The sequence below is a fragment of the Kryptolebias marmoratus genome, linkage group LG4 (assembly GCF_001649575.2).
Source record: "Kryptolebias marmoratus isolate JLee-2015 linkage group LG4, ASM164957v2, whole genome shotgun sequence".
NCBI lineage: Eukaryota > Metazoa > Chordata > Actinopteri > Cyprinodontiformes > Rivulidae > Kryptolebias > Kryptolebias marmoratus.
The window spans coordinates 52142-62615 of record NC_051433.1 but is presented as its reverse complement, the minus strand read 5'-3'; the positions used below and the strand labels follow the sequence as shown (position 1 = coordinate 62615).

The 10474-nt window shown below is 41.9% G+C and overlaps 1 protein-coding gene across 1 annotated transcript in view; it reads left to right on the top strand.

The window, feature by feature from the left end:
- LOC108251245 (potassium voltage-gated channel subfamily KQT member 2) overlaps window positions 1-9991 on the top strand; it is an 18329-nt gene extending 8338 nt beyond the window's left edge. Inside the window, exons 9-20 of the mRNA XM_037975552.1 lie at window positions 700-795; window positions 1572-1666; window positions 1745-1813; window positions 2155-2184; window positions 2313-2392; window positions 2746-2961; window positions 5923-5970; window positions 6106-6214; window positions 7715-7846; window positions 7926-8046; window positions 8131-8306; window positions 8547-9991. Coding sequence (XP_037831480.1) covers window positions 700-795; window positions 1572-1666; window positions 1745-1813; window positions 2155-2184; window positions 2313-2392; window positions 2746-2961; window positions 5923-5970; window positions 6106-6214; window positions 7715-7846; window positions 7926-8046; window positions 8131-8306; window positions 8547-9174 — 1800 coding nt within the window. The 3' untranslated portion in view covers window positions 9175-9991. The remainder of the gene's footprint in view (window positions 1-699; window positions 796-1571; window positions 1667-1744; window positions 1814-2154; window positions 2185-2312; window positions 2393-2745; window positions 2962-5922; window positions 5971-6105; window positions 6215-7714; window positions 7847-7925; window positions 8047-8130; window positions 8307-8546) is intronic.
- Window positions 9992-10474: the final 483 nt, after the last annotated feature.

Sequence of the window (10474 nt, the reverse complement as noted above, 5' to 3'; positions counted from 1 at the left end):
GCTCCGTACCTTGTCTCCTTGTTGTTCTGCCCACCGTTGTTTGGATTTTTGTTCTTTTAAGTTGCTGCCTCGTCAGCTTTTGTTTTTGTTTATTTGTCTTATTTAATAAATTAGTTTCTTTTGTAATGAGTCTGCGCTCAGGGTTCCTTTCCGTCGTCCACAAACCTGACAATATCGTCTTGGCTATGAATTTAGTTAGATGTTGGGTTGATAATTAAAGATATTTTGCTGTCCTTTTCCTCTGCTAAACAGACTCTAATTTGGCTCATGGATCAAATTTTCTTTGCCTAAATATTTATTAAGGATTTAAAAATTTTCCATGAACTTTATTCAGGAACCTTTAAAGCATAAACAAAGATTCATCCTATGTTTAAAACCACCTTCTTGTAAAACTCATTTACATAACTGTCATAACATTCAAAAGATTTTGTGTATTAAAAAAGTTATACCTGAGTTCATACACCATAGCTTACTTAAGGTTATACCTAAGTTCAAATAAATTTACCTGAGTTTTACCTGAATTTACTTGTGTTTTTACCAGAGTTTATACTTTAGTTTAAACCTGAGTTTCTCCAAGTTCATACCTGAATTTTAACCTGTGTTCACCTGTGTTTTTACCTAATTTTAACCTAAGTTTATAGCAGAGTTTAAACCTGAGGGCACTTCCATGTACCCACCTGCTCACCTGTCTGTCTTCAGGGCATTCTGGGTTCTGGATTTGCTCTGAAAGTGCAGGAGCAGCACAGACAGAAACATTTTGAGAAGAGACGAAATCCAGCAGCTGGACTTATCCAGGTGAGCCATATTCTGACACACCTGCTCAGTGATTGGTTGGCTATATGAAGGTGAAATGAAGTTCAGAGGGAAATCATCGTAGAAGTTCTATGTGTTTATGTAGCTCTTAAATCTTAAAGAGAGGATGACATTCCCAAATATACTGAACAAAAATATAAATGCAACACTTTTGTTTTTGATCCCATTTTTTATGAGCTGAACTCAAACATCTAATACTTTTTATGTACAGAATATGCCTTTTTCTCTCAAATATTGTTCACAAATTTGTGTAAATCTGTGTTAGTGAGCACTTCTCTTTTGCAGAGATAATCCATCCACCTCTCAGGTGTGGCAGATCAAGATGCTGATTAAACAGCATGATTATTACACAGGTGTGCCTCAGGCAAACGTCAGTTATAAAAAATTATAATCGAAACAAACATGTTCTTCTCCATCCACATTCACTGGAAGCCATATATATGCTATTTTAATTTTATTTAAAAAATTTTTGTTTACATTTGTATTTTACTTTTTTTGCACCGTAAATGTGAGAGAACTGTTATTTCAATCATTTGTATGTTTACACGTAAAGTAATGACAATAAAGTTAATATATAAAGATATTATATTTTTAAGTCAGAAAATGAGGCCGCAAAACCAAGTTTGCACCCCCACCTAAAAAAGGGGGAGCAGCTGCTCCACCTGCTCCATTGGGCAGGTGCCTAGGAATGTGATTTTATTCTGAAAATCTCTGGAGTTAACTGATACTTTCATGAAAGTGTTTGTGTGGATCTGCAGGCAGCCTGGAGGGTTTATGCCACCAATCTAAGTCGAACTGATCTGACTTCAACTTGGGATTATTATGAGAGGACTGTATCTGTCCCCATGTACAGGTAGGTTTTTACCTGTGGACAATCTGTTTCCATGCGTGTTCCTGCTATACCTTTATTAGCGTGCCTGTGTGTCTCCAGGTTGATTCCTCCTCTCAATCAGTTGGACTTACTGAGGAACCTCAAGAACAAATCAGGACTTTCTTTCAGGTCGGTGAAAGATTTCATACGAGTCTCTTTATGAGAATAAAAACCTACAATGACCGAAGGAATGAGCCAAAACCACCTGTCCCAGATTAAAAAAGTATTATCCAAAAGTACCATCCTATTGGTCAAGATGAGGAGGTTCTGAAAGTGTTGATTACAGAGGAAACAGAACAAAAACAAAAGCAACTTGATCCAGATCTTGCAGGACTTGTAGGATAGGCTGGTTGTTTCTGGGACCTTCAGATGTTTGACATTATGTTTTAGCTCATCGCTGTTTAAATAATGCAGGTTTATTTTTGGTTTCAGTTTAATAAAAGAACCAATATCTGTGTTTCTGTCAGCAGGAAGGATGTCCAGCCAGAACCATCACCAAGGTTAGCTTTGGGTTCTTCTAACTGATCTGAGTACAGTTTCAGACAAACACAAACATTTCTGCACTCCTACTGTTCAGAGAACATGTTGGGTCCATCCATGTTTGAATTATTGTCTGTTTTTCCTGCAGTCAGAAGGTCAGTCTGAAGGAAAGGGTCTTCTCATCTCCACGGAGTTCAGGAACCAAAGGAAAAGGTTCTCCTCAGCATGGTGGGTGTCAGAACCACAGTAAGTTCTGTTTTCCAAGGTTTCTGCTGCAGACATCTAAACAGTAGCCATTAGGAGCTGATTTCAGATCAGATCCATTTGGCAGATTTTGAATTTATCTGAAGAAGCACTAAGACCATGGATGTGCACGTTTCTCTGACATGTTTGTATCTGTTGAGTTGAGTGAGCAGACAGAAGTCAGAGGATCTCATTTAGTTTGTTTTTACCTGAGACCCAGTTCACTGCAGGTATGTGTCTCTGAAACATAACCAAACCAAAACCAGAATGAGGGTCACATTCAGGTGAGGATAACAAAACAGAAACTGAGTCTCATCCATTCTTCTTCATATCTGCAGTGGCTCCTCCAGTTGGAGTTGCTCCTGGACTGGGTGTTGGCCCTGGAGTTCCTGGAACCCCAGGAGGAGTCCAGGCTTTGCGGAGATCTCCCAGCATGGAACCCAATCTAGAGGAAAGTCCAAGCAAAGTTCCAAAAAGTTGGAGCTTTGGAGAACGCAGCCGAACCAGGCAGGCCTTCAGGATCCGAGGAGCAGCATCTCGTCAGAACTCTGAAGGTAAGACAAACTGGGCGGCAGTGGCTCAGGAGGTAGGGGTTTGTCCTGTAATCGGAGGGTTGCTGGTTCGAGCCCCCGCTCCGGCTGTCTCAGCCGTTGTGTCCTTGGTAAGACACTTCACCCTCCTTGCCTGCTGGTGGTGGTCAGAGGGCTCGGTGGCGCCGGTGTGATGGCAGCCTCACTTCTGTCAGCCCGCCCCAGGGCAGCTGTGGCTACAATGTAGCTTACCGCCATCAGTGTGTGAATGTGAGGATGAATGGGTGAATGATTGTAGTGTAAAGCGCTTTGGGGTCCTTGGACTAGATAAAGCCATTTACCGTTTAACTGGGTCCAACCTGAGTGATCCTGCAGCCGGTCACAGAACCATTTTAGCTCATTTTAGTGAAATTCTGTCAACATTCAGAGTAAACAACAACAGATTAGCACAAACATAAATATATATAAAACAATCTGCCACCAGCTGAGGTGGTTCGGAATCTGATCAGGATACCTCTTGGGCGCCAACCCTCTGGAGGTTTTCTGTGCATGTCTCTCTGGGTGGAGACCTAAAACTCTCTGGAGGGATTATAAATCTCCTATGGTCTGGGAACACCTTGGGACCCCCCAGGAGGAGCTGGAGAGTGTCGCTGGGGAGAGAGGTCTCAATTTCTCCATGACCCGCCACAAATGAGATGAATAATAATCTCCCAAAGTCCTTCATGGTTCCAGTTTTACTATTTTACTAATAAAAAACAAATCTAAGTTAGACCATCTGAGCAGAACCTCAGGCCATCAGGTGAAAGCAGTGAAGCTCCTCCCCCAGGGGGCATGGTTACATCAGAGGGTGGTGGTAGGATGATACCTCCTGCTTATTTTATTGTTTTACCTTTGTGAGAGGAACTAGTTTTAGACTTCAAACATTGCAACCGGGACTCATTTTTGTGTTAACAACGATCAGACAGAACAGTGACCACTTAGTGTTACTAATTAAACCACAGGGAAAACATGAAAACTCCACAGGTAGGTTTCAACCTCTGACCTTCTTGCTGCGAGGCAACATCTCTGACTACTTGTTTATTTTCAATTAAAGTTCAATTGTCCTGTTGGGAGGCCTGGGGGATTGTGTGAGGGGAAGGGAGGCAGCTTTAGGTGGATTGGGTCAGGAAAAACCACAGGTGTGTCCTTCATGAAACAGGTTTCAGAACTTATTTCCAGAGGAAATTAGATTTATCAAAAATTGTGATTACGAAACAAAATGAGCTGAAAATTAATCTTCCAGCTAAATTCAGTTCAATTAAATTAATTAAACAGAATCAGTTTATTACAAAAGTTATCTCAGGGCACTAAGCAGAGAAAGTTACCTTTCCCTGCAGTCCAATTTGGATACAAACCCAAACTGTCAGCGAACAGTAACACAAAGATTTTGAATCATTGCGTCCTGTTAAGGACAGAGGGCGGAACCTACCTCGAGAGGGTACACCTGCACAGGTCACCAAAGTTGGGATTAATCTACAGTGAGTTAAAATATCTGAGCAGTTGGAAAGACATGAGAGGACAAAAGATCAGGAAGAAGCAGGAGAAGGAAGGAATGAAGGAGGAAAAAGAGAGGGAACAGCTTTGATTGGTCAGCTCTCATCAGCCAAGCTTCAGGAAAAATGGGTCAGAATTAGCCCAAGCAAGTTTGAGCTGTTCTGAAAGGTTCAAGATTCAAGATAGCCTTGTTAGTCTGAACTGGACGTCATGAGGGGTGTACTATGAAGCAAGATTTTCTGCTTAGCTGGCTGCAATGATCTGAAAGTTAGAGTTTTCAGTAACAGAAGGCTCTTTCATAAAACAGTTCAGTGAAATGGCTGCAAAGACCAGTCCGTCTTTATGCTTTCTCTGGTTGTTTATAAATCCTTGATGGAGCCGCTCATGATCCACACAGATGTTAGCTTTCAGAAAAGAAGCGAGCATTGAGGAACCAAAGGAGGTATAGAGCAGAACTCAGCTGCGCTCACATGGAGTGCACGGCATTAAATGTGTGACAGACGTCTCCATTGTATCGTTTTCAAAACATAACAGTTTAACTCAGTTTAGTAATTCTCTTTTTAAACTAAATGCAGAGTTACTGTGTGTTACTGATCTTCTCTGGATAATAAACTGCTTTATTGTTTAATCCTTTGACTGGGTGGTTGCACAGATTATATGTCATCACTTCAACACATTATGGAGCTGCAAAGCCGGCTCACATATCAGCTGTTTTAGCTCTGTTACTACCTCGCTTCACGGCACATAGGAGCATCAGGGGTGGGTTGACTTCCACCTGTCTCGCTACCTCACTCCATTCAGAAATCACACGAGGCAGCGAGAAGGCGTCTAAGTCCGGCCTGAGGTGTCTTCTGAAAAAGCCTAGAGGCTGGATCACCATGGTAACAGGCTTAGCTCATCTCCTGCTGGTGAACAGGTGATGAATTTAAAGTTTAGGTTAACTGTCTGTAAGTACCGACACTCATTTACTGATTTTGTTTCTAAAGATCCTAGGCGTTATTGAACTTGCTTCATAGTTTGCCCCCATGGTATCTGACTGGTTAAAATAATACTGACATTTTTAGAAAATTATCTTTGTGTTTACTTTGATCACTACATTTCGCACCAGTCTTTGCTACAAGTGCAGTTTGACAACTAATGAAGGATTAGTTGTTGGAGAAGTAAAAAAAGAGATTATGCTGTTTGATGTGTTTTCAATGTAGGCTAACAATTATATTTGGCTTTAGTCTTTATTTTTGCTAGGCAAACAATTTTGTGTGTTTTTAGTCCTTATGCTATGCTAGGCTAACAGTTACGTGTTTTAATTTTTATGTGAAACTAGGCTAACCCCGTGGAGCTGAAGATGATGAGTTGTTCCATTTTGGTTGGCTCAGCCACAAAACTAGATGATAATGATGATGAGTGTGATCATCCACTGATGAAGGTGTTACCTCTCTCCTCTTCCTCCTGTAGTGCTGATAGAGATGCAGGATGAAGAGTTCAGACAGAAGAGCTACCCAGGTCAGCACTCATGCGTGCGCACACACGGGGAGAGTGACTCAGCTGTTTTAGGTCTCTGGACTTCCTGTCACATGACAGGAACCAACAAGTGTTTCAGGTGAGGGGGCGGGGCTAAACATGTTGTTATTGTTTCAGAGGCGAGCCTGCCAGGTGATGACATGGTTGACGACAACAAGAGCTGTCATTGTGAGTTCGTCCCTCAGGATTTGACACCGGGGTTAAAGGTCACCATCAGAGCCATCTGGTACGACCTGTCTGTCAAAACCTCACCTGCTTTACCCGCTGACCATTCATCGCTTTACTCACTCTTTATTTGCTGTTTATTATGCACTGATTCTGTTTTTTATTCACGTTATTTTTATTTATTTATTTTTTTATTTATGCTCACCTCAGGGTCAAAGGTCACCATCAGCTGTTGGGTAAGAGCAGTCAGTCTGACATCACTTAGCTTCATTGTTTCTGTTGTTTCACTGTGTTCTGTCACAACCACGTGAAATACGTAAATAAGAAAATTTTATTTATACAGTGCCTTTCAAGATAAAAGTTACAAGATGCTTCACACCAAAATAAAGTAACTTAAGACGCAAGTTAAAATAAAAGCAAAAATATTAAAAGCCAATATATAATCAGAAAAAAATATAAACCAGCTTGTTACCAAAATGTCAGTCTAAAGAGCTGTTTGTTGAATGAATCCATTGAGTTCACAGAATGTAGCTGGAAGGGCAAAAAGGTCCAGAGAGTCGGGGTGTTGACTGCAAAGGCTCTGTTATTTTTAGTTTTTCACCTCGACTTAGAGACAGATAACAGTTCTTGATAAGTGTGCTTCAGGATCCTGGCGGTGACATTTGGTGATAAAAGTTCAGAAATGTATTTAGGTGTTTTACCACACAGAACCTTAAAAGTCCAGACAGAACTTTGAACTGAGTTCTGTATAGAACAGAAAACCAGAGCAGAGAGATCAGGAAAGGTGTAACATAAGAACACCTGGACAACATGGTCAAAAGCTCAGCAGCTGCATTTTGGACAAGCTGCAGACAATCCATGGAAGATTTATTAAAGCAGGTAAAGACAGAATCACATTAGTCAATGCAGAAGAAATAAAAATATGAAAGACTTTTTCTATCTTCATAATAGAAATGATATCCCTGTTGTTTGTTTATAGCAGCCCTTCAGTCCTCTCAGTTACTGTCCCAAAGTTTCAGATCTTATTTCAGTCCTGAAACCAGGTTCTTGACATCATTAGCTCCAGTCTGAAGTGACGCCAGTATTTGATGATTCATATCTGGTTCTTGTTCACTTCTTGGTTTGGTTCAGGTCCTCTACTTGGATCAGACTCAGAACTTGTGAGTTAGGAGGAAGAAAACAAAACAAGCTGCTGTTTGGCACCAATGATGTGATCATGAGGACAAGAGGTCCTTTACAACTTCCTCCTTGTCCCCTTTCTCTTCAGGGTCAGAACTTCTTCTTGTTCTATCCTCCTCCTCCTTTTACTCTTTCTCAGGGTCAGAACTCCTCAGTTGGTCTGTCAGGTTAAGTTCTAATTTTGTCAGTCTCTACCCAAATAGTTGGACCTTAGCTCTGAACTGGAGTGGAGAAATAGTTATTGCTTTCAGACAGTAGACTCTGCAGATAGCTGTGGTCCTCAGAGACTGGCTATGATTAGATACCCCACATCTTACAGACAGTACCTGAGTCCATCTGAGTCCACCTAAGTCTACTGACCGCTTTTTGTTTTTTTCCTCAGCATTATGCGCTTTATGGTTTCTAAGAGGAAGTTTAAGGAGAGTCTTCGACCCTATGATGTCATGGACGTGATTGAACAGTATTCAGCTGGTCACCTGGACATGCTTGCCCGCATTAAGAACCTTCAGGCCAGGTAAGAAATCTGACCATAGCAAACTGTGTTAGTATTATTCCTAACTTCTGACCATGATGTCTTTTATCTTGACTGGCAGGGTAGATCAGATTGTTGGTAGAGGAACACCAATCGCAGACAAGGACCGTCCTAAAACAGCTGGTGAGGAGCTACCTGAAGATCCAAGCATGATGGGACGCCTGGGGAAGGTGGAGAAACAGGTAATCCAAAAGACTGAGTCCTGCAAATTCTGATGCGCCTTCAGTCCCAAATTCCCTGTTCCCTGCTGGTTTTGTGTCCTTTAGGTCCTGTCCATGGAGAGGAAGCTAGACTTTCTGGTAAATATCTACATTCAACGAATGGGAATCCCTCAAGCTGAGACTGATGCCTACTTTGGATCCAAAGAACCAGACCCAGCCCCGCCTTATCACAGTCCTGTGGATCAACTGGAAAAGAGTCAGTCCATCTCCAAAATCCTCCAGTAAGTGTCTTGTGTTTCTTGGAAACCAAAGAACCAGTACCCTACTAGAACCACAGACCAAGCAGAATTAGGAGCAGGAGAAGTTACCACAGTGACCAACAAGGTTACTGCCAAAATCTATCCCTGTACAGAAGGAAGCCATCTTCAAAGAGATCAAGGTGCAGAACCAGAACCTATTGTTGGTAAAATGTTGTTTACTTGCTGCTGTTGACTTGTTGCACTTGTATTGTTTACTTTCAGGGTGTTGCCTGGCGACCATGTGGAGAGGACTCGGTTTGTGACAAAGATGGTCCGCTCCAGCAGCTCAACCGGACACCGGAACTACACGGCTCCCACCTGCCCACCATCAACATCCTGGCAGCCAATCAGCTCTCAGCTTCATCCCCAGGCCCCTCCCCCTCAGCACAGCCATGGTAACACGCCCAGCCCAGTGGGGGATGCGTCGATGGTTCGACTGCCCCCTCCTCCTGCTGGAGAGAGACACAGTGGGAACAGATCAAACCGACACAGCACTGGAGACCGAGGGGGTTCTGAGAGACCAGAGACAGGTGGAGAACGTACCAACGGAACCGGAGTTGGGGGCGAGGTGAAGCCTGACAGCGACACCTCCATTTCCATCCCGTCGGTGGACCACGAAGAACTGGAGCGCTCCTTCAGCGGCTTCTCCATCTCACAGTCCAGAGAGAACCTGGACTTCCTGAACAACGGGTTCTATTCTTCTGCTGGTCTGGGGGAGCAGCAAGTAGGAGGAGGCTCTGGCCGCTGCCCCGCTGTCAGACCATACATCGCAGAGGGGGAGTCTGATTCTGAATCTGAGCTCTGTGCCCCCTCACCACACTCAGACCGGGCCTGGACTGGTACCAAATAAAAAGAAGGTAATTTAGGTGTGGACCAGCAGAACTGTTCAGATTTGAAGTTCTGAACTTTAAATACCAGCTAGAAGGTTGGAGTAAAGCATTCTGGGAGCTGATGACATCACTGTTTGTACAGTCGCCTCAGCTCATGCCTGATTGGTTCACCAGTGTCTCAGTCATGTTTAACAATGTCAGCATGTTGGGAATGATGTTACCATGGCAACAGCATTGTTTGTTTTCTGTAACTCCTGTCCTGAACTCTGTCCGAGTGTGTGTCTTGATCTCCAAAGATTCCCTAAAACCTGCCCCAGACCATACCTGTTTAGCAGAATTGGGTCTCCTAGGTGGGTTTTTCTGCACCCCGTCCAGTCCAAGAGGGAACCTATGAACTAAAGATGATCCGACACCAGCCAGTCATAAAAAGAGGCTTTGAAGACTGAAGAAATGGTGTCTCATACATTTAAAATTCTTCCAAGCTTTACTCTGATCATCAAGGACAAGTTTGTATTTTACAATTCTTTTAAAATAGTTAGTAAATTAACTGTAATTTCTCTTCTTAGTTTTGACTGAGCAGACTCTTTGATCTCTGACTAAAACAAGTCTGATCTCCTCAGAGGTTCCTACAGTATAGCAGCTGATAACATCTTTATTTTTAAATCTTTGTAAAAAAAAAAAAAGTGATTTGAGTTCAGATTAATTTCACTGAATCCTGCTTTATTCTGTGTCATCCACAGCCTGGAAACACCATCATCATCATCATCATTAAAAAAATGCTGGGAACCCTGTGTCTTATTTACACATTTAAAAAAAAAAAACGTAAAATGTTAAAAAGAAAAACTGAAACAGGCTGAAAATTGAAACCCCAGTAAATTCAGACATGAAGTTAGGTTCCTTTCTAGTGACGCGTTTGCTCACTTTTTAATGTTTATCCTTGTGCAGACACCTGAGGGATATTCCAGAATAGAGTTCACTTACCATGAAAGTAAAAACTCTTAGTTTATCCATAAACTCTGAGTCAACTTAGATTAGATTTCTAAGCACAGGATGAATATTTATTGTTGTAAATAAAAACAACAAATAATGGAGATGTACACCAACTCATTTGCATATTTGGGATAAATAATTCTCTTACTGGAACCCCAGTTCTGTGGGCAGATATTCACAGATGATGTTGATTAATGGGAAAATATTACAAATCCTAATAGTTGCTGCTGGACTAAATCAATGGAAATTATTGGTCTTACTTGTTTTCCTCTAAACTCAGGTTAATTTACAGTTTGTTTTTTAAATTATAAACAAAAAAATTACCTGCAG